This window comes from Bactrocera tryoni, chromosome 4 (assembly GCF_016617805.1).
Source record: "Bactrocera tryoni isolate S06 chromosome 4, CSIRO_BtryS06_freeze2, whole genome shotgun sequence".
NCBI classification, from domain to species: domain Eukaryota; kingdom Metazoa; phylum Arthropoda; class Insecta; order Diptera; family Tephritidae; genus Bactrocera; species Bactrocera tryoni.
Genome location: NC_052502.1, coordinates 43,419,478 through 43,444,679, shown reverse-complemented (window position 1 = coordinate 43,444,679; position 25,202 = coordinate 43,419,478). Strand labels below are relative to the sequence as shown.

Genomic DNA, 25,202 nt, shown 5'->3' with positions numbered 1-25,202 from the left:
TAAATAAAAATACTAAATAAAAAAAAAATAAAAATGCTCTTCCGATCTATAAAAAATATTAATTAAATAAAAAAGGTGTAAAAAAATTAAAAATTTCAAAATAAAATTTAAAAAATCTAAAAATAATAAAAAATATATGGATTCAAAAAAATTTAAAAAAATATTCCGACGTACAATAAATTACAAAAATATTACAAATTAGAATAAATTAAGAATATATAAATTTTCTTAATTAAAAAATTCATATATGCAATAAATTTAAAAAAACTGTAAATAACGATAAAATGTATTAGTATTTTACTTTCAAAAATCCACAAACATTTCACTACACCCAATTATTTGCCCACCAGTGTAGGCACATGTGTGTTAATAGCGCAAGCAGCTGATGCAGCTGTAATTGCTGGCGTCCAAATGTAACACCCGCAAACACCAACACTAACGGGGCGCAATTATTAGGGCGATGAACATCCACACACACACACACACAGACGCACGTGTGTGTACATACCTTCGCATAGCTAGGTATGTATGTCACTTTGATAATTACGATAATTACAAAGTAATTAAGTTGACACACGACAAAACGCGACGAGCACAATGGGAATGTGTGGCAAGGTCCCAGCGCAAACATTGCACATGAACGCAAAATGCGTACGCAATTGCAGTGGGCACGCTACATGCAAGTGCACACACGCACATACATACATATATGCATCGGTACATTGTGTGTTTGAAACAAAAAGCCCGAACAACAACAGATGCTACATATGTGGCTTGTATCTAATTAAGCGCTCAATTGCAAGTGCAAAGCTTTTGTGCCAATAGCAGCAACGACAACAACAACAACAACAACAGCAATAATAAGCAAAAAACAGTACTGCTGATAAGCATTTGGCATTGAATTGAATAATCACTGGGTGTATTTGTTTTTTTTTTTCGTTTTTGTAGTTGTATGAGTGCGCAGGAGTGGGTGTGTGCGTGTGCGAGCACGAAAAAATAACAAAAATGTGAAAATATCACAAAAAAATTAGAAGAAAATTTTAAATTTTTATAACTGCATTTGTGTGTTAGAGAACAAGCGCCAGCGAGATTTCCAAATGTTTTAGGCAATTTGTACAATTATCACATATATACATATGCACATACATATCTACATTTATAATGAGCAAAAAATGAGATAAAAGCATTAATAAACTATTTGAACAGCATATATTAATGTATGTATGTATACGGATATAGGAATGTACATATTCATGTGTGTGTGTGTGTGTGCCCAACTACACATGTAATTTAATATGCACTTTGTGCCCTTTGGCGTTGACCCAGCAATTGCACAGTAGTGACAACATACAAATGTGCCGCGCAACTTGTAGCAATTAGCAGTAGCAGCAACAACAACAGCAAGAGAGACAGCATTTAATGATAGCCACACTGCTCATGGCCAATGTCTGTTGCAAGATCACGGCATTGCGCTATGGCGAGTATAGCGTGTTGCAAGTTAACATTGCTCACCTATACACATGCAAACATATATACATACATACAAAAATATGTACATACGCACATTTGTACATTTATTATTTTTACTAAAGTGCAGTGTTTGCAGCTGAGCATGTCTCATGAAGCGGTTTACCGCATGAATTGTTGAGCAGCACACAAGACATAGAGCTTCTCGAGGCATCAAGCTACTCTTGCATTCGCCAAACTTGACTGTACGACGTCACACACTCACAGAAGATGCCCGCATGCTTATGTATAGGCATGTATGTAAGGGCAGGCATGCGCAGACGCAGTTGACATTGAGCAGTAGCCGAACAACAGGAAACAACAGGTGGCACTCATTCTGGCTTAGGCATTGGTAATGGCAATTATGGAGTGGCAGTTTTTATTGGACAGCGCATTTCTGCTAATTGAATTTAGAGCAATGCCCCTATTAAATGATACAAAATACAAAATAATAAAAAAAACATAATAATAGAAATAATAGCTATAAAAACTTCAAAAACAACAAAATTAAAAAATAAAAATATAGAGCTATAAAGGCTTCAAAAACAACAAAGTAAAAAATACAAATTAAAAATTATAAGAAACAAAAAAGAATTCATTATAAAAAAACACAAAAATTTACAGTTTATTAAATTATAAAAAACTTAGGAGAATTACAAAAAATAATAAATAAAGAAAATATTTTAAATAAAGGAAATATATTAACAAAAAATTAATTTATAAAAAATGTAGAAAATATAAAAAATCCAACGAAATGTTAAATAATTAAAATAACAAAGGAAAGCTATTAAAAAATTAAAAACATATTAGAAAAAAAGGTAGCCCAATAAAAAATTAGAAAAAAAAATTATTATATAAAATATAACAAATAACAAAAAAAATACATATTTAAAATAACAAAGAATAAATTTAAAACACGTTTGATAAAATTGAAAAAAAAAATGAAAAAAATTAATTATAAAGAATATAACAAAGTATAAATTAAAAAAAAATATTCTTAAATTAAAAAAAAAAATTAACTAAATTTAAATTTAAAAAAAAAAATTCTTAAATTAAAAAAAAAAATTAATAAATTAGAAAAGAATTTAAACGAGTTATAAAATATAATAATTATAAAAGAGTAAAAAAATATATTTAAAGTAACAAAGAATAAACTAACAAAACATTTAAAAATTAAATAAAAAAAGTTAATTAATTAAATTAAAATTAATTAATATAATTTAAAAAAATTAACAAATTAAAAAAAATCAAAATACATAAAATATAAAGTATTAATTTAAAATATGTTATAAAATTAAAGAAAAATATTCTTAAATTAAAAAAAAATTAACTAAATTAGAAAAGAGTTTAATAGAGTTATAAAAAATATAGTAAAGATAAAATAAAGGAGTAAAAAAAATATTTTTAAATAAAAAAAAATTAATTAAATTACAATTAATTAATATAATTATAAAAAATGTAAAAAATAAAAAAATAAAAAAAATCAAAATACATAAAATATAAAGTATTAATTTAAAATATGCTACAAAATTAAATGATAATTATTTTCTTTACTGGCGTAGACACCGCTTACGCGATTATAGTAATTATACTAAGTTAAAAAAGAAATTAAAATAAAAAGTAATAAATGAAATTAGTAAATAATGGATGGATAAAAGCATGCCAGCAACAAACAGTGTATTAGACACTAAATAATATTACAACTAAATAAAAATAAATAAAATTGAAATTAAATTAGAAATTTGAAATTTTTTGTGTCTGAGCACACCTTTGAAAATTCAGCATTGCATGGGAAGAGAACTTTTGTCCCTGTTCTGTTCGAAAGCTTACCAATACGCACACAACTAGCATTACTTTTTACTACCAAAACCGGCAATCAACAAAATAAAGCAAAATTGTAAGCGAAGAGAAAGTGAAAGTAGGAAAATAGCCAATATTTGTCGGGCATTGCATACATTTAGGCGTTCAACGGCGCTTATTTTATAATAATAACATAAGCGATGTTTTTTTAGCAAAAACTTACTATGTATGTTGGTGGTATGAACTCATGAAAATTCTATAATCGGCCAATGTGACAATAAACTTTGCAAGATATTTAAGAATTCATTCAAATAAAAATGTTTTAATTTTCATCAATCAGTTCTTATGTTATAGTATACTGGTTGTTGTTGCTGTATCGGCAGAATTCTACCGACTTGACAGTCCTGGGCTGGATAAAAATCCGGATTCGTTCAAGTTACGTAGACCCGATTGTAGTGGGAACGAACTGGTTCTACAATGGCGGCATTGACCGGCTTCTTTGAGCGGAAAGGACGAGCGCAAATTTTCAGATCGAAATCGAATCTGCTCGTCACGCTGATCAGTTATATATATGTATGTATGTACATATGTATATATGTTATTGAACATCCGTCGTTTCCTTCGGTTTGTTTCTGTCACGACTTAATAACTCCTGTTCAGGGTATAAAAATGTAGTTCATGGCACGAAATTAAGCAATTAAATCATTAGCAGCGTCGAATAACTATTTTCTGTATTCATTAGCTGAAAATTTTAAGAATCTCCGGCTTTACGGCACCATAAAAGCAGGGAAAATAAATATTATATAAACGAAGGCAAATTATTGTAAAAACTGAAATTAATGAATATTGCCGCTAATATACATACGTGCTGATAACAGCGTCTACTACTGTTAAGAGAGCAATATTGCAAGCAAATGAATTGCGAATTTCTAGAAGTCAAGGTCACAACTAGACAGTGAGTAAAGAACTAAACTGATGTGAGACGTTTGAACTTTTGCGAATATAACACACAATAAATTTATGAAAAATTACCGGATTTTCAAAATTGAATTTGGCCGTTTTCATATTTTACGTTTCAATATTTTACTATTTGCACCATGTTCACAACAAAAGATGACGACGTAACAGAAGAAATTTCAAAGAAATACCGCCAATCGGGTGCAGCAATCCAAGCGAAGAAGAAGAAAAGCGAAAAAAACCCAGTCCCCACGACAGTCGGGTCTTTGTAACCAGAACGGACCCGGATTTTTATCCGGCCAAGGACTGTCAACTCGGCAGAATTCTTCCGCTACAACAACAACAACAACCGGTTCTACGATACCGGAATTGACGCGGATTTTACCCGATTATGAATCGTTAAGTAACATAACAAGAACGGGAGCGAAAAGCAATAACAACAGTAACAAAAACAATAGCGAAAATTCAAGCAAGCCAAGCACCGAATGCCAGTTGAGTGTCGAATTTTTGGGGGCCAAGTTCATTGTCTTTCTGCCGACTGGCGTTTATCAGTACATATATACACAATAACGATCGGCCCGCATAACCCAGTTCACAGCCGGTACCACGCACGCCACTCCACTCCACTCCACCCACCCACAGTCAGTCAAGACCGTCGTGAGCGTGTACTTTCAGCAGCGTGACAGTGAATTCGTAATGCCAACACAAATGCCGATACAAAACGAATTTTTGGCTGTTAATAAGAATGACTTCAGCATTTTTTCTTTTTTTGTTGTTTTGGTTTTGCTGTAGTATCGTTCTGACCGTAATGAAATTTGCCAATTTAGTGCATTTCATAAAATACGAGCTATAATGATCACAATACTAATAATATCCACAATATTTTAGGAAACAACAACAGGTAACGTATAAAACTGCCAAATATACGAAGTGTTAGCTGCCGTTGGCTAGCGAACTGGCTGCTGATTGTGTCTAATATTGTATTACAACACCAACAACATGTTCTGTCTACACGTTTATATTTTGTTTGTGTCTCTGAGCTGACTACAATCGTTCGCTGTTGACTTACTCAATACACACACATACACATACATATATCCACATGTATAGGTAAGTATATATTTCGGCAATTGCGCATCGAAATAATTATTGCAAAGAATTTCAGTTTTCATAGTCTTCTTATATTTAAATATTGACTGAAACTGAAAACGAAACCAAAGCCAAGCTTAACACAAAGAATAATATTGGCGAAAGAGCAAAACGAACTTTTTCAAGGTCTCGGAAGAGTCACATTGTAAGTAAATCAAAGAAAGAAAAATAAAAAGACACTGAAACAAGAAAAACAGTTAACTTTGGTTGCACCGCAGCTATAATACCCCGCACAAGTGCATTTGGGGTATAAAAGGAATTGTAACTTGATCTTCAGCGATCAGTTTGTATGACAGCTATATGCTATAGTCGTCCGATCTGAACAATATGTTCGGATATTACAGCATTGCCTTGGACAATAAATTGCGCGAGATTTCGTGCAGATATATTGTTAAATAAAACAGTTTTCCATACAAAAACTTGATTTTGGTCGTTGAGTTTGTATGACAGCTATATGTTATAGTGCTCCGATAACGGCGATTGCGACAAATGAAAAGCTGCTTGGTGAGAAAAGGAGGTGTGCAAACTTTCAGCTCGATATCTCAAAAACTGAGTGCCTAGTTAGCGCATATAGAGCCTTTTCCTGCTGGGTGTTAGCCGGTTCAGGGTATAAAAAACAAAAATATTTTTTTTTAATTTAATTTAAAAGCAATTAAAAAAAATTTTGCAAGTAAAATTAAATGCAATTTATATTAAATAACAAGAGTATAAAAATAATGTCGAAAATTGCTAGAAAACACAAGCGACAACGGCTTTAAGCTAGCCAATGCCCGCAAGTGACAAAATTAATGCAATATAAATATGTAAGTACATATGTAAATGTATGGGTATACAATTTGTTTTCATTAATTTTCCACAGAAAAGAGTTCATTAACTCTTGCCACATGCATTTGTTGGAAAAGGGTTAATTTATGCCAACACAAATGAGGATTGCTAAATTTCGCAACTGACGCTTGTTAGCAGTCTGGGTTGTATTTGCCGTGGCAAAGGATCGTTTTACAATTTTGTCATGAGCCTCGAAGTACATGGCACACATACAAAACGACATTTACATAAACATACAAATGCGTACATTAGCGGTTATGCGCATGCCAGTACACGGCGTTCTCATAAGAATAATTGTGCTGCCAAATGCTAGTAACTTTGCAAAGTCTTCATACATACATACATATTTATGTGTGTGTGTGTGTATGCATGTCCTTTTGTCAACAATTGCGAAACTGTACGCGCATTCAACGCAACAACGCTTAAGACTTCTGCGCAGACGCAACAGTTCACTTCGAGAATGTGCTGTGCCTCCTTTTTGCCCTTCATTTCACAGCCGTCAGAGCAATGTATGTACCTTGTACCTCGTACCTTTGGTCTATTTACACGCTCTGAGTGGCTGTGGAGAAAATTTCGCTTCCTGTGCGCTCTTGCTCCTTGTCCTTCGCACTTATTTGTTCGCCTAGCGTTTTTTGTTAAGTTTCATGCGCACACATACGTGCACACCTATTAATAATTGTAAATGCTTATTGGTATAAGTGTGTGTGTGTGTGTGTATTCATGAGCCATACATTCGTGGCCGTTCCCAAGGCAAATATCCTTTTGAAAATTCCTTTTCATTTCGTTTGCTTTATTACTTCTCGGAAAGGCATATCCATAGCCAAATAACATTCAACAGCAGGGTTCACAACAAAAATGCATTCCTTAACAGCGGTAGGATGTCTAGCGCTTAAGTGTGTACTCAGTGGCAAGGCAAATGAGCGCTGTTGGAGATTTAAAGACACTGCTGTGTGTTCTTTGATGTTCTACAGCGGCACTGCTGCCTTTCAGGTAGTTTTCCTGCACTGCCCACCAATAATTTGGACTGGAATGAGTTTTTCGTATTTTCAAGATTTTTCGAATTTTCAAGAATTTTTAAAATTATTACACCATAAATATTATGCCGTTAGCTGCGGCCAAGTCACGAACGAAGCTCTAAATAAAAAAAAAAATATTTTTCTAAATAAAAAAATACATAAAAAATTTACTTCGTGCAATATACATATATAAAATATATGTATATATAATATATATTTTATAAATATATATAAAAAATATATGTATATATTTTTTTTAATAGAAAAATACTCGTTTTGCACTGCTGAATGCTTCGCGTAGAAATATTTTTTTTTGCTTTCTTTTGAGTCACAACTCGCTTGTTGAAATGGTCGCATATTCCAGATATTGCGAAAGAGCCAAAAATAAAATTGAGTCTAACAAAGGCAATCGCAATAAATGTTAATTGATAATTTGCTCATTATTCGGAACGCTTACGGTATTGCCAAATATCGTAACACAATAACACCAACAACTTTCCAACTGAACTAATATTTTTCCTATTGGCATGCCCATACAGGTCTACGTATGTAGTTGTAATTCCTTAACCGGCAGCTGCAAAATTTTCTTTAGTTTCTTGTAAGTCAACAATAACAACAACAACAGCAACATCTCCTACCCTTCTTTCATACACCGGCGTCGGCATTTCGGCCACTCAACACAAAACAACCGAGTGGCAATAGTGAAGCCCAACTGACAGACGACTCCTGCCCTCATGCAAACGGCGCACACATGCACACACTATTAAATCAAGCACTGAAGCATAGGGCGGCGGCGCTTTAGCTGTTGCGCGCACACCTTGACGACACCGAAGACGTCGTTCGCGTTGACGCGGACCAGGACGACAAAACGGGTGCCGCAACGTGATCCTGCCAGTGTACGCATTACGGTGGTGTTCCCAGCCAGGACCCCAACTTGCATGCTGCCGATGACGCAAGGGTACAGCTATTGGGCTAGAGTTTACCTTGATTGTAGGCCCTCACTTATGCAGCAACATGTGCGCCTTTGAGTCGCTCAGCGTCTACAACTTGCATCTGTCGTTTTCTTTGGCACTTTGACTCTTTGCATTTCTCGCTTAACAGAGTGCAGCAGACGTGGTTGCAGCAGCGCTGTTTGTTGGTACTGGTTATTCATGAAGGTAGCAAGAACAAAAAATACAGTCTCGAATCGCTTGTTATTGTTTACGTTTGTATTTTGTTTATATTCGATATTTCGTGGCAACGATCGCAGAGCAAAACAGCAGATGTTACACATTTTGCTGCAATCGAACAGTGTTGACGGCCCAAGTGCAGTCGCATTTTCTGGTAGCAAACTGAGTTGCATATACATACGGATATATGTGTGTATGTATGTACGCATGTATTCCAACCGGTCAACACAGTAATACCACCTGTCATGCACGAAGCACATAAACATACAAACATGTCTAAGTATATAGTCGCTGCTATATAACGCAAGTATCATGCATATATCACTATATTGTATATTCTTATGCGACTTTAGCTTATCAGCACACACTTAACGGCAATGCTAAGTGTTGTTCACGTGGAATATTTTGTAGTCTCCATTATTTCTAAGGTAACACATACACTTACTTCGATAGTTTTCCTACTTTTTGGACATTTGCCATATTCCGAGGCTTCTCTCTGCCGAAGTAGCTCCTGTTGATTGTTCGCATGATTGTCAAATATACATATATATATATTTTTTTTATGATTGTTATTATTATTTTTGTGATAGCAATCAGAAGCAATTAACCTACATAATAATATGTGACAAAGATTTTTCAGTATAGCAACCAAAAGTAAATGCTGCCAGTTAGCAGAAATGATATACATATAATCGTATATTTTGAAAGTCGTATCAGTGCGTAAGAGAGCAAACCCCTCCATATTTATTTTTATTCTTTTTTGGTTATAATAATTCATATTTACTTGCATATACTTGTATATATAGTAGTTGATTAGATTAGGAAAAATATTTGCTTGTAATTGTCGAAGATGCCAGCAGTTTTTGGCAGATATGTTATACTAAAATTACATATTACTTTTGAATATAGTTTCAAGGCTTATATACATACATACATACATATATATTTTCCCCATAAAGTATATATGTATGTATGTATAAATAAGTGATCAGCGTGACAAGGTGAGGTCGATTTAACATGTCTGTTGATATATCTATATACGGGAACTAGTCCCTCTATTTTCGGGATATCGATCTGAAATTTTGCACACATGCTTTTCTTCCCAAAAAGCTGTTGATTTGGCGAAACCGCCAGCATATAGCTGCCATACGAACTGACTGATCAAAATCAAGTCCTTCTATGGAATTTTTTTATATTTGACGATATATATTCACGAAATATACATATACATATATCATGGATTTTTGCCTAAGGTAACAGCACCATCTCCAAACAAATTGATTTCGTTGTACCACTATAGCATATATTTACCACACAAACTAACCGATTAATATCAAACTATTTTATGGAAACTTTTTATTTTGCAAACGCATTTTTCATTAAGTAAAAAAGCTTATGAAAGCATTATATAATATATTTTTATTTAAAAATTCCATATACTACAAACATATTAAATATGTATATACATATTTGCAGCGGCTTTATAAATCGTTACCATTACATATGTACATATATACATACAAATAATTGTTTTAATGTATGGTTTTTAAATTGTATATTTTAATAGCCACAAACTACAGTCAGCAAATTAGAAAATCACTGAGCAAATTTAATTTTTGAATTCATACACACACACACACCCAGACGCTTGTTGTTGATAAGGCGCAGCATGTAATCTTCAAGGAATCCCACGTGAAATTTATATATTTACTTGTGTGTTTATAATTTTATGAATGATACGATGTCATACAACTTCAGAAACAGCCAAATCATGAAAATATTTTTATTAATAACTATTTGTATTGTGTAAGTATTTGCAAATATGCATTTAAGTGCATATTAATAAGTAGGAACCTACGTAAGTAATAATTTAATGTCTGTTTTCTTTTTAGTACCACTTATAAGGTTAAGATCTGGCGCCAGCAAATTTTGTTGTTAGGTATAAAATAATTATTTTCCTTATCTGCCTTCATTATAAATAATTCGTAATCTACCGGTTGATATGCAATTGAATTGCCCATTGCAAATAATCATCACATGAAAATCCAAACCGAAGTGCAAGGTTTGGCAAATTGTAACCGCAATGAACATTTACGCTGTGCAAACCATTCCCGGAAAGTTGTTAAATCATGTACAATAACACATGTACTATATACGAATTCTATGGTAGTGTGTCATGGAACGGACAAACACTTAGCACGATTTCAAAATTTGAACAAGCACACACTATACTACACGTATGCATAGTATATATGTACATATACATAAACATGTTTAGTATATACACAGATTTCTTTTGATTAATTCACTATAGTATTTAATGTTTGTACTTTAAAATATTTTAGCTGCTTCAACTAGTTAGCTACATACTTTGTACTTATATATGTATAAACATATTATTGTACATAAGTAGGCATTTCAGTTCAAGTTTATGCACTAATGACCCCAAAGCTTTTATAAATTTAACGTATACAGTTATATACATATATACATATACATACCATATACCCATTTGCATGTAGCCTAAAATCCAGATTGGCCAAAACTGCTCGATTAGTTTGGCAGTAAAACTGAAAGCCATGAATCTAGTAATTTAATAATCTCACGCCTGTGGCATTCAAGCTGCACGCTTAATGAATAAGAGGCAGTATTTAAAACGTAGCTCAACCAACTCTGTATTTAACACTAAAACGTACTTAAATGATCAAATGATGAATGAATAAATCTTAATTTGTGTATATACACATGTGCAAATAGTTATTTAAGTTTAAGCCATAGGCACATATTTCTCGAGGCTTAAACTGGCGTTCAACATTTTTGCTTATCACCAATTGTTCCACATATGTATATAGATACATACATATGTATGTATATACACAAAAAAGCATATACTAAATTGGTTTTTATGTATACAAAAGAGAAAGAAAAACAATTAACAAAAGCTCTGGCAGTTACATATTTTGTGGAATACATTTTGTGATATATTAAAAGCGAACCAAATGTTAACCACTCTGTCCAAATAAACATTTGTGTTTTTTGCTTTTGCTGTATGTGCCAATAAAGAACTAAATTTAATAACAATTTACCTCCATCATCCATTCTGCAACTATTTTGCGCATAGGCGGTGTGATGTCTTTCTGCACTGTCTTAAAATATGTGCAAACCGGTTGTGGTAGCTTTTCTTCTGCTTTTAGGGCATTCTCCAAGCAACGATCGGTTAAAAATATCGGATCCACGGTAGCGTTATTGACGAAACCTAAATCACGACTAGGCACCGACTTCAGATATACAGCATCGTAATATTCGTGTTGCTTTGTCTCTTGCTGTTGTTCATATTGATGGTGCTTTTGCGTATCTTCTTCCCGATGATATTGACGATTATGAAGCATTTGCGGTTGATTTGCATGCGAGCTGTTGCTTGTAGCTGAATTGTAACCGGACGATGGTGAACTTGAACCCGGTGATAACAAAGACGAGCTGGAACTGGAATAAGGTGAAGGTGCTCCTGGCATTATTTTTGTTTGTGGCTCCTTTAATAGACATTCCTTTGTTGGTTGTTCGGTTACTGTTGCTGGTGGCGGTGGTTGCGGTAGCAGGTGTTGCTGTAGCTGTGATTCGGTATAAGTATGTGCTCGCATTTGCGTTGGCACATACGATACGTCACAATCATAATCATTCCTTAAATTTTCAGTGCACAACAGGTCCATATTGCTACAACAACCGAAAACTATGAATTAAAATATTTGTAGATTACTGCAAAACAGTCTTTCGTCACCTCCGATCACTGATATATAATTTTTATCAAAACACTTTGCTAATTCATTACTCAGACATTCAAAATTGTATTTACAAACACTTTTACGATTTCACAATGCCAAATTTTTTGCTTTATCACAATTTTTTTTCTTTTGCCGTAGATCCTGGCTGTTAATTAAGGTTCGGCTAATTTTTTGAAGCAACGTTGCGAAATTTCACAAATTTATATTATATACTTGGTTGTTGCTTTATACTTTCTATATATTCTCAATATACTTATGTATACGATTTATATATCACGCTCCGCTATTTTCGGCACACTTTTTTGGAAATTATTTTCTCGACCCAACTTCACCCAAAATTTCAACTTGCTGTGTGTCGGTGAATTTGAAAATGAATGAGTTACAATATTTTCTTTATTTATTTACACAATTTAATTGCAGCGATCGTTATCAGTTGTGATTTCAAAGTGTTCTCAGCTTATTGCTACACGATTATCACACTGTTTTTTACTTAGCACACCACGAATCACACTTTTTCAAATCTATCAAATCAACCGGTGCACATGACAAGCAAACTGTCACTGTGAGAATAGAACGAGACCGACTTTGCCATATGCGCAACATATGCGCAACCGCATTATTTTTGACGGGGTTGCATTTGCTGCATGTCTGAATTCTGCTGTGTGTTGTGTGCTGTGTGGATTGTATGCTGAAAACTGTTCTTTGGTACAAATTAAATTTGATTTATGAGGAAATTGTTTAATTTTGGACTTAATATATTAAAAAATAAAAAATGTACAAAATTCTTATTCAAATAATTAAGAGCTGTGCAAATTTCTTCTGATACCATATAGGCTTTAAAAGAATACAACACGAAGCAACCCTGTTGAAATACTACATTACTGTAGCAACATATGGCTCATAATTAACATGTTGCTAGCGCCTTGCTTCACACATGTTTTATTCTAATTTTTAAAAATCATATGTTATTAATTGAATATGCACAAAATTTAACTGTATAGATAAAAAAAAACTGTTATATATAATGCTAATAAACATGTAGTACTACAAAAATCTCTGGCAATGTCTGTAAATGAATGTTATGCTGATCGGTATTTTATAGTATTCAACATAATTTTCATAACCTATTATTTCAAATTTATGAAGTCTCAATATAGTATCATAAAATCATTGTGTAAGATATGCATAAAAATAATTATTGACCTGTTATTAATTTTCATCATAATTTTTCCAGTGTACATGTGTATACAATCAGATGTTGCTGAAACATTTTATCTGAAACAACAACCTTTGTTTGCGCTTGCTTGCCTTCTTTCAGTTTCATCACTTTTATGACATATCCCCTGACATTCGCCGTGTTTACATGCAAAATCTCGATGACAGCTCATTAAAGATTTTCTGTTCATAGCCAAGAATTAAACGTAAGCACGGTAGTGTAAATAACGGGGATAGTAAATAATAAACTGATTAGTCTGCCACAACATAAGAAGTTTTAGCAAACAACGTAACAGTTACATTCCAATAAAACATTAAACTGCGATAAAGAAATAAAATATGGCTTCGGCTACGGTAAGAAATGTAGGTTTGCATGCTTCCGCCCCACTAAACGACAGGATTGGTTTTTACTAACTAACCTGTTCCAAAACAAAACCATTGCTATTAACACAATCATTATGTTCTGCGTACTGAAATATATAGGTGCCATTACTGGAAGATGACACTATTCCCTTCGGTGAGGAAGATGAAATGCGCGATCCGAGTGCAGCCGCTAAAAGATATGCGTATGTATAAAATAGTTATTGAGCATTATTGTTACTATACCTGTTACGATATTCTATAGGCATCCCTACGTGACATTTTTCCACCTGTTCTTCCGTGGCGCCGCAGTGGTTGTATATATGTTCTGTGGCTGGTTCAGTGACTCCTTCATAACAAGTTTCGTGTTCGTTGTGCTATTTTTATCGGCCGACTTTTGGACTGTTAAAAATATTACTGGTCGTTTATTGGTGGGACTACGTTGGTGGAATTACGTCGATGACGAAGGCGTATCACACTGGGTGTTCGAATCCAAGCAGGGTCGTGTAAATAATAATGAAGCGCGCGTATTCTGGCTGGGTTTAATACTCTTCCCCGTTTGTTGGGGTCTATTTTTCGTGGTAGCACTTTTTGGCTTGAAATTCAAATGGCTTTTGCTGGTCATGATTGCACTGGCACTCAATGGCGCTAATTTATTCGGTTATGTTAAATGTAATTTCGGTGCAAATAAGGATCTCAACACGGCGGCAACGGATTTCGTCAAGACGCAGTTATTTAAAAATGCCGTCGATATTATGACAAAACCAAGTGCACAACCACCCACTGCGCGACCAACTAACGTCGTTTAGTTTGCACCAGGCACGAGCTGCTTGTTTCCACTATGCTTAATATATAAATTGTGTATATTTAATATTAGTTAGTTTACTTTTTGTTGTTTTATACACGTATTACATATTTAAAATTTTATTTTCAACATAAACAGCGAAGTAAATTGCAATAACGTGCAAAATATTTGTTATTTAATTTGTTTAAATGACTTTATTAAATCATACCTTTTCGTTCTTTGTAGCTCCAATATGCCAGCCAGCAACAATTCGATTAAAATTTATAATATTATAACATAACTACATACAATACCATAATTACAATTAAAAACTACAGTGGATTTAGATAACAAATAGAGTGAATATATGACTCAGCCGATGACAGAGTCCAAATTGCCACTTTTATAAATATCATGTGGTAGGCCGTGAGGGTTGGGCCAACAGCTCATCGATCTGCGCCTTATATGCCTCGCGCGCCTCTTTTAGATCCAATTCTAATTCTTCGGTGCGTTCAACTTTCTCACCGTACATTTGTAGCAGCGCGTCATAGTTACGCTGGAGCTCCTCGTAGCTTTGATCCAACGTTTCGTAGGAGAGCAGCTTTTCCTTAGCCTTTGGAAAACAAAAAAAAAAGAATGTTTAAGTATGAAGAGATATTTAGTATTATATAAGTGATTACATACAGCCTCCAATTCGGTAGTCAACATCGCGATTTCCTCCGCCAAAACGCTGCGCCCCTCCTGCAACCGCGCCAACTCCCACTGAATGTGCACCAGTTCACCGTCGCGCTGTTTCAACATCGATTGCAAGTGCTCCAACGTTGACGTATTATGTCCCAGAAAGCTCATATTAATACCGTAGCCCAAGTTGCCTATTTGACGGCCTGAATTCGAAATGCAATCTATATCTTCCTGCAAAGCGTTACAATGAAATAGTGTATGTAATTATTTCCCCATTGGAGAGCACTTGCACTTACCGCCTGCCAATCGATGCTGCCACCCTCCATCGTTTCCTCTTGCGAATTGCGCTCAAAACTCATAGCCGGTGACTGCGAACGTTGCGTCTGCTCCAGCGAGTGCTGACGTGCCAGCTCATGCGGTGCCAATGTAGCTGCGGAAAGCGGCACAATCCGTTTTGTCTCCGTGCCTATTTGTGGCAGCTCGCCAGCGCCAACGAAGCTTGGTAATTTTTCCTCTGCCTTCGCACGCAATTTCTCTTCTAATACTTTATTTTCACGCTCCAACGCCTCCACTTTGGACGTGTACTGTTCAATTTGTTTGGAAAGTTCCGCTTGTTGGCTGAAAAACCGTACACACCGTTGCAATAATGAGAATTGTTAGTGCGCCAACGCAAATATTTACCTTTTCAGGCTGCTCTCTTTCATGTTGTACTCAAGCTGCGCCTGTTGCAAGCCCATTTTGGCCTTTTCCTCCTGCAGTAACGCGTGAGAAAGCGTGTCTTCTAGTTCTGTGCAATGTTTTTGCAGCAATTCGACACGCTCCTCGTATTTCAACTCGACATTTTCCAATGATTTCAATTTACTTTGCGATGCCGCTACACAAAAAAATCGTAAAAATATACAGTTCCAGTTTAAAAACTACTCTGCCTACCTAATTTATCCAAGAGTAACTTTTCTTCCTGATTCCAGTTGGAGGTGCGTTGCGTGAGCGTATTCTGTAGTGATTCCAGTTGTCGCATTAGCGGCACCGTAGTCAGACTGGCCTCCTGTGCAGCGGCTTCGGCGCGCATTTCAGTCGCCTCCAGTCTACGCATCAATTCTCTGTTCTCCTCGCGTAACTGTTGTTCCCGTTTTGTTGTTGTCTGCTCGGTGCCACGTAGCTTTTCACGCAGCTCACTCAACTGATTTCGGATTTCCAGGTTTTCTGCTTTTAGTGACTCACGCTCCTTCTTTGCCGCGGTCGCTTCTTCGGCGGTGCGCGTGAGATCCGTATGTTGGCGTGTACGTTGTTGTAGTTCCAACTTAGCCGCCTCGAAACTCGCCTGCAGCGTGGACAACTTCGATTGCAAATCTTCCAGTTTACTTCGTTGCTGTGCGTTTTCATCTTCCAGTCTTCTTTTTTCGGATGACATTTTGTGCACAGCCTCGATTTGTGACCGCTCCACCTCTTCCTTGGCGTTCAATGTCTTTTTCATCCGCTCAAGCTCATCACTTAAGCTGGCGATTTCCTCCTTATTCTTTTTCAGCGTGACGTCGCTAGTTTTTTCCTTAGCACGTAACTTCTTGATGATATTAGATTGCTGCAGTATTTCCTTCGACAATTTTTCACCTAAAAACGCAAACAAATTTCTTTTAAATATATGTCCACTTGTAAGCTATGCGATGTTGGATATACCTTCCGAACGCAATTCCTCAATCATTATGTTGCTCTCGGTCAAACGCTCTCTGGGTATTTTCAGCTGCAGCTCATCTTTCAGGTCCTTGATTTGTATGCGCAAAGCATCCCTCTCGCGTATGCTGGCTTGAAATTTCTTTTCCAAGGCTGACAGTCGTTGTGTGTAGCCTTCTGTTGTGTCGGTGCTGCCACTGGTTTTGAAAGTCTCCAGCGTGTTTTCCATTTCGGCGTTGCGTTGCTGCAACTCTAAATTTTGACGCTCCAATTGTAGTAGTCGCAATTCACGCGCCTCTAAAGTATCACTCAGTTCACTTATGCGTTGCATAAGCCGATCCAACTCAGACTGTGAGTCTTCGGAAAGTATCGAAATTTCGGAAGGACCACGAAAGTGTCCTTTTTTCGAGCATGTCATGGTTGTTGATTGGCCGCCCACACCCTGGCTACTCATAAGTTTTTTCCACTTTAGTGGACTGATGCGCGTCAAGCTATTTGTACTGGAGGAATCACCATTACCATTGGGGTTAGATATAATTTCTATATCTGAGGATGTTGTTGTTTCCATTTCATCGTTGGAATTGTGTGGCGATGAATTTGTTTTGGAATTCATTGCATCATTCTGGTCGTCCGATGCTGGTGAAACTGCTTGCGCTTTTTCCAAGTATTGACTAACGGCACAACTCGTCTGCATTTGTACATCCTCGAAACTTTGCGTGGAATCCGAATCCGCATGATGTGAATCGCTGCGTGTGTCTTCTAAGGATATGATCATTTTTTGGCTCGGCGAGCAGCTGGTTGTAGATACTGGTTGCTCAATTGTGTTTGGGTAATGTGTTGCCGTGGGGACATTGTGAGTTTCTGGAATTTCAGAAAGAAAGCTATATCTAATGGAATAATACAACTTAGAAATGTACCTGTGGTTTCTGCAGTATCTTGTAGATCGCCCACAACTGTTTTATATGAAATAGAATCTTCCTCAATGTCGTATTCATCTTTTTCGGAGATAATAACAATGCTATCTGGCAGTGAGCCACTTACAGAAATGCACAATTCCTTATTAATCGTCTCATTTTCCAACGTTGCTGTACCACTAATAGTTTCCACGGATGATGACGCTTCATTACTTGCACTACTTTTTGGTTCAGAAACTGGTGACTGCAAGTCGGAGCTACTCGATACAGGTGGTGAAAGCAATTCTACTGAATCTGACGTAGTTGTTGAAGTAATTGATGGTCGCTGTGTGGACTGGTTATTACTAACTGCGAGATCCGTCATAGAAGTTGTATCTTTCATTACAGCAGCGGTTGGCAGCATACCCACGCTACCTGCTTTAGTACGCGGTGGCGCTGTTATAGTTTCTTGCGCATTTGGATTTTCAAAGAAAGAACCTGTGAAGGAACCCCAAGTCGAGGAGACCATAGGCGCTGTCGGTGTGGTAGGTGCTGAAACCGTGGTACTCTTTACTGCAATGCTTGGTGTGGCAACTACATTTTGACTGTCGCTTCTTTCGCGATTTGCTCCGCCTGGTAACTTTTGTTTTCGCACCGCTCCACCTGCTGACGACGTAGGCAAAGCGGTTTGTACTTGGGAAATTTTTTCACCACCCACATTGTCGTCTTGTATATCGAGCGCTTTGTCTATGGATGCCACGGCTTCTTTGAGTGCACTTTTCGCCCAATTTAAACCCTTCGCTTCAAACCAGCTCATTATTCTCTACAAAAATACACCATTTAATTTTTTGCACTGCTTTTATTTACATTTAATTATTCTTTTTGCCAGCTGTTTGCTAAATAATAACAGTGTTGCATTTGACATGCACTGCTCAGGGTTGTTCAACAAAACCATCTAATGGAAGAACTGAGTTTTATAACTGAAATATTGGGTAGTCGAAAAAGTCTTTTCGTATTTCACATATTGTCATACCATATAGTGTTGGAAAGCTGAGATTTTTAGCTTTCTTTAACCAAAAATAAAATCAAAATCGGGGAAGTTGAAAAAAGTTACAGCTATATTTTGAAATTTATTAGTATAAAAAAAAAAGTTTGAATATGATTAGAAATAAGCAAATACTTTTTCGACTACCCAATATATGTATTTATTTAATTGAAAAAATGTAGCAAAGTTTAAATAAAAATTGTTCCTTCCTTGACATTTCTCCTTTGTCGACCTTTTCTATATATAAACAAACTTTTACGGCTGCAGTTTCAAATGTCTATTTTATTTAGCTAGATGTGTACGCATTAAAATACACTAAATCTTAAATAAAGAGTAAAAATATTAAATTGTAACTAATAATATATTTATCTAAAAATATATTGCAGAGGCAGAAATTTATACGTTGTAATATATCGAAGTTGTTTTAAGAAAAAAAGCAGAATTTTTATAAATACTATGTTTGAGTTCTGAGATAATTGTAGATCTTAATATTGTTTTATTATATATATATATATTAATATTTATATTCTTTATATTAGTAATAAATAATGAGTCTCCAACAATATACAAATTATTTTATTTGGTTGCCAAAACAACCCTGAAAGTTTGTTTACTTATGAAAGCAGTAATAGCGATGAAGTATTGCGTCGTTGCTCAAGTATGTTTTTTGTCAATGAATGAATATAGCTCCAGTGGCGCAATTGGTTAGCGCACGGTACTTATAATCAGTAACTAGTGAGCAATGCCGGGGTTGTGAGTTCGAGCCTCACCTGGAGCAATTAATTTTTTTCGAATTTCTAAATTTATTTTATTTATTCATTACAGTTTTTAAAATAAGGAAACAAAGTAGCGTAGACATATTTATTAAAAGCTTTTAGCGCCGTTACTCCTCAGTGCACATTTGCTGCGTTGGGTGCATTTTTCAAGAATTTGCATTTACATATACATACATATGTATGTACATATGTATGCCACCAATGAATGAAATGTGGAAAATAAAAATAAAAAGAGCCCAATTTATGGTAATACTTTGTTGTTGTTTTATTTCGTTTACGTTTTTGTATTGTATGTGTGTTAACAATTCAAGTATTTGCTTCATATTATTTTCACGCTTACCACTAATGCGACAATGATATATAAACAAAAACGAAACAAAATAAAATTAAATAAAAAATGTTGTATATATACATATAAATGTAAAAAAAGAAAATCAATATTAATAGAAAATAATATGTACATAATTAATAATTTAACTTGGTAAAGCTTTCATTGTGTATTCTGTTTGCAATGCTAATTTAATTTATTTCATTTAATTTCAACACTTGCAACAAATCTGCGAATTACACTTTTAACTTAAAAATAAATTTATTTTACATATACATATATTTGATGAACTTTCAACTTAATACATAAGTTAGGTTTCTATTTATTTTGCAAAAACTAATTACTGAAATCACATGAGGAGAGAAACTAACCTTTTTTACGTATTGTATGCTACAAAATTAAATAAATTTACGAATGTAAGGAAATGTGCGCGATATGGTCGTATCTTGAGTCAGACGCATGCAACATAATAAAGGTTTATGTGTCCTATGCGCGTTAACGTTGTTGCCACGCGTGTTTTGCAGTCTGACGGCACCAATATTTTTACGTTAGACTACAGTTAGTGTGGATGCTCCTAGTTCTAATTAAATAGTTTATTTTTTTCTATTTATACATGAGTGATTTTCGTAATTTTACAAATATTTGTTGCAAGTTTTCTTATGTTTTTTAAATTTGTTGTTGTATACATATACATAGGTAATATTTAAATACTTAGCGCTTGAATGAATTGTTCAACAAAATATTATTTCTCTAATCATCAACGGAATCAACAATCATTATTAGTCATACAACTGTGTAATAACCGTTTTCTATAATATACAATAATGACAATAATAATATTAAACAAATCTAGATCTAATTACTGTTGTAAAATATATAGTAAACTATAATGATATTTATGCTACATGTGTGTTAGTGAACTAATCGTGTAAATGGATTTGTGCCGTTTTGCATGTTTTGTGCTTGGTGTGGTGTGGCGTGTTGGTGTACGTGTATGGAGGCGCGTATGTGTATGTGCGTGATTTCTCATTTGTTTAAGTATTAATTTAGGTTATAACAAAAGGTGAATAGTGCATGGTAGATAGTTTTGCGGTAGCAGCAAGAACAAATATCGACGATGTCCAGGCGATGGCATTGGCTAATTGGGCATTGGCGGCAATGGCGGTGACAAAGGTCGCATAAGCTTAGTGAGTATCGCACCACAAAAGTTGCTTGTAATCGTTTGTTTGTTTTTGCTTTGTTTTTGGTAGTTGAGTTTCAGGGTGTAAGTCCTGTAGAGCACATTCTGTAAATAAAAAAATAAAAAACTGAAATATGTGTATTAAATTCTACACAAATTAAGGAATGTTATAGCAATGAGGGTTGTGCAATGAAGCCACACCCATACAATTATAATTACTATATACTTATGTACATAATATAATAATATAATTATCGTTGTGACCTTCATTGGCACAATAAAACAAGAATATAGCTAGAATACCCTTCACAAATAAAAAGTTGCCTTAGAAAAACTTAATTTTGAACGCTGTTGATTGTGTTGTGTTGTGGCGGCAGAAAACATTTCTGAAGTAATTTCGAAGCATGGTACCGAGTTGACAGTCCTTGGCCGGAAAAAAATCCGGGTCTATTACTGTCGTGAGAACGGTATTTTGATCGATTAGTATGGTAGATATAGGCTAAAGTAGTCCGATCTAAAAATTTTGTCTCGTTGTCATGGACAATACTCATTGATAAGTTTGAAATAAAAAAATCCATACCTACTAGGACGTGATGTTGATCGTTCAGTTTGTAAGGAAACTATAAGCTATAGTGTTCCGATATCGGTGGTTTCAAGAAATGAACAGCTGTTTGGGGAGAAACAGACGTGTGCAAAAGTTCAGCTCAAGATATCAAAACCTGCGGTACTAGTTTGCCTAAATGCAAAACGGACTGACGGATATGGCTAAAGCGACTCAATTCGCTCGATCACATATACATATGTATATAATACCCTGTCCAGGGTATACATAACTACAATTGAAATACATACATATTCATATACGTATATTTAAACTCACCATAATGCTTACATGGCGGCTATTACAGCCGCAGCCAAAAAAATTTCCCATAAACATATACGTATGTGACCAGCCGCTCACACAGTTTCCATTGCTCGCACATCCTTTTGTACCACATAGAATTTATGCTTCTTGCCGAATAGACCCCAAATGACAGCTATATTTTCAATAACCACATTCACGGGTATGGTGCAAACGGCGCCCAGCACACAGGCCATAAATTTCATCAAGCCAAAACGATACAGTGAAAACGACTTTATCACACCGAAGACATACATGTAAATGTTGACGGCGGCAATGAAAGCACAAACGAAGTCGACTAAATTCGGGCATGGTATCGGATAGAGGCCGGCAAAAATGATATTCGATGTGGACAGGGGCATAGTTACCCAGGAGTAGACGCTGATGCCGAGCAAGAGTTTGTGCTTTAACGGTATAATTTTCGAATGTACCACCAGTAGTATGCCTTGGAGCCAGCGTTTGCGTTGTTGCAGGAAATCGAGCAGCGTGAATGGTGACTTTTCGTACATTTCACCTTCGATGAAGTTGAAGCTGTAGCCTTGTGAAAAGGCGCGCATTGCAAAGAAACAATCCTCGGCCACGGAGCCATCGATGCCATTGTCGAAGGACACTTGTCGTTCGGCGCCAACCTATGGATGGAGTGAAAAAAACACAAGTGATTAACAAATGGTTTAATAATATTAAAGAATGACATTGTTATTGGTAGATATTTGAGAAAATGCTATTTATGCAATAAGAATTATTTTCTTCATGGATTTTTTAGTAATGCAGCGTATTTTTATACGAAGCTCTTACAATTCTATCCTTACGTAAAAAGCCGTTATTATTATTTGTTTGTTCTCTTTTTAACTACTTGAACCAAGGTCAGACTTAGTCAGCTTTAATTATTTACGAAACACTTGAGAAAAGTACTTGAAGTGTATGACATTTATAAACAATAAAGTGCGTCCATTTGTTAAATGAATCGGCAGTAAAAATAAAAATAAATAAATTTCAATCGTTCTGATACTAAATTAAATAGTTAATCTTGTTGTTGTTGTAACGGCATAATACATTCCTGAAGCAATTTCGAGGAATGGTATCGAGTTCACCTTGGCCGGCTAGAAATCTGTTCGGTTATTTAGACCCGACTGTCAGAGTAACGGAATAATAAATCTGCATCTGTTAATTATGACAATATTTATAATGAGTTTGGACAATATTATTTACAGGACAGAAACATTGTACGTCTCTGGTTTTCAATGTAACCTCACTTATTTGAAGATTTTAGCTGAATTGTTGTTTACCAATCCGAACAACTTAAAACATTAAATGTGTATGTATGTGCAAATATGACGTTTTGTAACCAACTGACACCCTTTATAATCCTAATTTAATTTAATAAATAAGAATAAATAAAAAAAATGCATTTACAGAATTCAATGTACTCTGGATATTGAAGATTTATTTTGAAACATTTGAAACAAAGCCGAGAATGAACTGGCTGATGAACTCACCAGCTCCGCAGCATACAACAACATGGTAGGACCCGAACCTTTCATTGCGGTTCGTCCCCTTACCAAAAAGGAGGTGCTCCGCATGGATGAAGCAGTGGGTAGGGTGAGGTATTGGCAACAATTCCTAGGAATGCGTCATTCCAAGTTGCTAATGGGTGGTTATAATTTTAAAAAGTATAAATATGTAATCAACATCCCAAGGGATAAATTTAGGCTACTTGTCGCCTTCTACACTGGCCATTGTAAGCTCAAAAAGTACTTATATAAGATGGATCTAGCTTCTTGTGTGAATTGCCGGTTCTGCGATTTGGAGTCTGAGACACCAGAACACCTGCTAATTGACTGCACAGCAGTGTGTATACGCAGGATAAATGCCCTTGGATCCATGTTTCCAAATAGGGATTACATCGCCTCAATAGCACCTAGGAATTAACCAATTTGGTGGGGCTAGGTGAGACGTTGTAACTGCTATTAGAATAGACCTTAGGTCGCGGTGCAATCCTTATTTATTTATCTAATCTAATCTAATCTCTAGCTAAACTGTTGAAAATGGATTGTTCCAGTTTTTCGCCTGCAGAAACGAACTTTAAAGTTACGTTCAAAACGGTCATATTTGACTTAAAGGGGCCATTTAAAATATGCTAAATAAAACCTACCATTTTATATACTATATATTTTTTTTACTAGAACTTATACTTATATAACAATTGAACTTACCTGCGTAACAACATAGCTACCCTTCCAGCTAAACAATGGCTTGTGAAACAATTTGAATTGCAAGCGTAACTTGCCCATATCGTCCGAGACGCGGAAACTATCCGCCAACGTGGTCAACCAATTGACCACATTCTCATTGGCATAGGTAATGAGACCCTGACCGAATGGATGTTTGCCATCCAAAACGAAATTGATAATGCCACGCACCGAATTCTCCGTTAACAAAGTCTCCTCATCCAAATGCACCACCCAATCGCTGTCGTTCAACACGTTCACATCATTCTCCAGACAATATTGCAAAGCACGTGACTTAAACAGCGCGCCCGTGCGTGTTTTATACTCTTTTGGCACGACAATTTCACGTATGCGACGATGTTGTGCCAAATTGACGGGTTTATCGGTGACCACCTCGATTAGGAAATTCTCAAGACCCGTATCCAGGCAGGTATTCATGTTACGCAACACATTCGTCTTGACCAAATCGGCGAAGTCGCCGCGTGTCACCACACGTATGCATATGAATGGCGCCAATATGGGGCTGCCCTTTAGCACCACCTTCTCGGGGAAGGCATTGTAGAAGACGAGACCGCAAAAATTGAATAAGACCTGCGGCAGCGTTAGGAAAGTTAGAAAACGTAGTAAGTACAATAGTATAGTGGCTACTTGGCCGTACTCAGTCCATGGATCGACAAGTGTAAATGAGTTCTCGTCGATTTTAATACCACCGGAGAATACTTCAAATGTTATTATCACAGTGATAAGGAGTGTGCAGTGCAAAAGGTGCTTTGTGCTCGAGTTCATAATGTTGCTGCTGTGCTGCTGCTGCTGTTGTTGCTATTGCTAGTACTGCTACTGTGGTTGTTATTGTTGTTGCGGATGCGCTACGAGTTTGTTCAAATATTTACTAATAAATATTTTTTAAAATTTTTCTGTTTGATTTTTTGCTTTTATATTATT

At 35.5% G+C, this 25,202-nt stretch overlaps 4 protein-coding genes and 1 non-coding gene across 7 annotated transcripts in view; 2 read left to right on the top strand and 3 right to left on the bottom strand.

Annotated features, from left to right (window-relative positions):
* LOC120775284 (G1/S-specific cyclin-D1) overlaps positions 1 to 12,750 on the bottom strand; it is a 106,261-nt gene extending 93,511 nt beyond the window's left edge. The window contains exons 1-2 of one of the 2 annotated variants that reach the window (XM_040105396.1): positions 12,198 to 12,750; positions 11,509 to 12,133 (exon numbers count right to left, since the gene is read on the bottom strand). In XM_040105396.1, the coding sequence (XP_039961330.1) occupies positions 11,509 to 12,129 (621 nt within the window). In that variant the 5' untranslated portion in view covers positions 12,130 to 12,133; positions 12,198 to 12,750. Of the gene's footprint in view, positions 1 to 11,508; positions 12,134 to 12,197 lie in introns of those variants that run through there. The other variant, XM_040105397.1, reaches the window with a different exon arrangement.
* An 830-nt stretch (positions 12,751 to 13,580) lies between these two features.
* LOC120774240 (uncharacterized Golgi apparatus membrane protein-like protein CG5021) lies at positions 13,581 to 14,755 on the top strand. Of its 2 annotated transcripts, none has more exons than XM_040103700.1 (3): positions 13,581 to 13,779; positions 13,900 to 13,982; positions 14,042 to 14,755. In XM_040103700.1, the coding sequence occupies exons 1-3, from the start codon at positions 13,756 to 13,758 to the stop codon at positions 14,583 to 14,585; spliced, it is 651 nt and encodes a 216-aa protein (XP_039959634.1). In that variant the 5' UTR covers positions 13,581 to 13,755; the 3' UTR covers positions 14,586 to 14,755. The 2 variants fall into 2 exon arrangements, with proteins under 2 accessions (XP_039959634.1, XP_039959635.1); XM_040103701.1 differs by having other exon boundaries at positions 13,583 to 13,770.
* LOC120774239 (TATA element modulatory factor) lies at positions 14,747 to 18,619 on the bottom strand. Its single transcript, XM_040103699.1, has 7 exons — positions 17,827 to 18,619; positions 16,916 to 17,770; positions 16,172 to 16,849; positions 15,923 to 16,115; positions 15,538 to 15,859; positions 15,245 to 15,472; positions 14,747 to 15,173 (listed from the first exon to the last, which is right to left on the bottom strand). Exons 1-7 carry the CDS (start codon positions 18,617 to 18,619, stop codon positions 14,973 to 14,975), a joined length of 3,270 nt encoding a protein of 1,089 aa, XP_039959633.1. The 3' UTR covers positions 14,747 to 14,972.
* Positions 18,620 to 19,533: 914 nt separating this feature from the next.
* Positions 19,534 to 19,625, top strand: Trnai-uau. The gene is given in 2 exon segments: positions 19,534 to 19,571; positions 19,590 to 19,625. It is a non-coding gene; the product is annotated as a tRNA-Ile (tRNA).
* Positions 19,626 to 21,191: 1,566 nt separating this feature from the next.
* LOC120774542 (beta-1,4-mannosyltransferase egh) lies at positions 21,192 to 25,127 on the bottom strand. Its single transcript, XM_040104269.1, has 3 exons — positions 24,246 to 25,127; positions 22,012 to 22,661; positions 21,192 to 21,236 (listed from the first exon to the last, which is right to left on the bottom strand). Exons 1-2 carry the CDS (start codon positions 25,044 to 25,046, stop codon positions 22,089 to 22,091), a joined length of 1,374 nt encoding a protein of 457 aa, XP_039960203.1. The 5' UTR covers positions 25,047 to 25,127; the 3' UTR covers positions 21,192 to 21,236; positions 22,012 to 22,088.
* Positions 25,128 to 25,202: the final 75 nt, after the last annotated feature.

Excerpts from the sequence above, each read along its gene's own strand:
- LOC120774240 (XM_040103700.1), top strand. The coding sequence starts at position 13,756 with ATGGCTTCGGCTACGGTAAGAAAT. Across the intron at positions 13,780-13,899 it reads CTTCGGCTACGGTAAGAAAT|GTGCCATTACTGGAAGATGA; the intron begins GTAGGTTTGCAT and ends TGAAATATATAG. Across the intron at positions 13,983-14,041 it reads GCAGCCGCTAAAAGATATGC|GCATCCCTACGTGACATTTT; the intron begins GTATGTATAAAA and ends GATATTCTATAG.
- LOC120774239 (XM_040103699.1), bottom strand. The coding sequence starts at position 18,619 with ATGAGCTGGTTTGAAGCGAAGGGTTTAAATTGGGCGAAAAGTGCACTC. Across the intron at positions 15,860-15,922 it reads AAAGAGAGCAGCCTGAAAAG|CCAACAAGCGGAACTTTCCA; the intron begins GTAAATATTTGC and ends ACGGTTTTTCAG. Across the intron at positions 15,174-15,244 it reads TGACTACCGAATTGGAGGCT|GCTAAGGAAAAGCTGCTCTC; the intron begins GTATGTAATCAC and ends TGTTTTCCAAAG.
- LOC120774542 (XM_040104269.1), bottom strand. The coding sequence starts at position 25,046 with ATGAACTCGAGCACAAAGCACCTTTTGCACTGCACACTCCTTATCACT. Across the intron at positions 22,662-24,245 it reads GTAGCTATGTTGTTACGCAG|GTTGGCGCCGAACGACAAGT; the intron begins GTAAGTTCAATT and ends CTCCATCCATAG.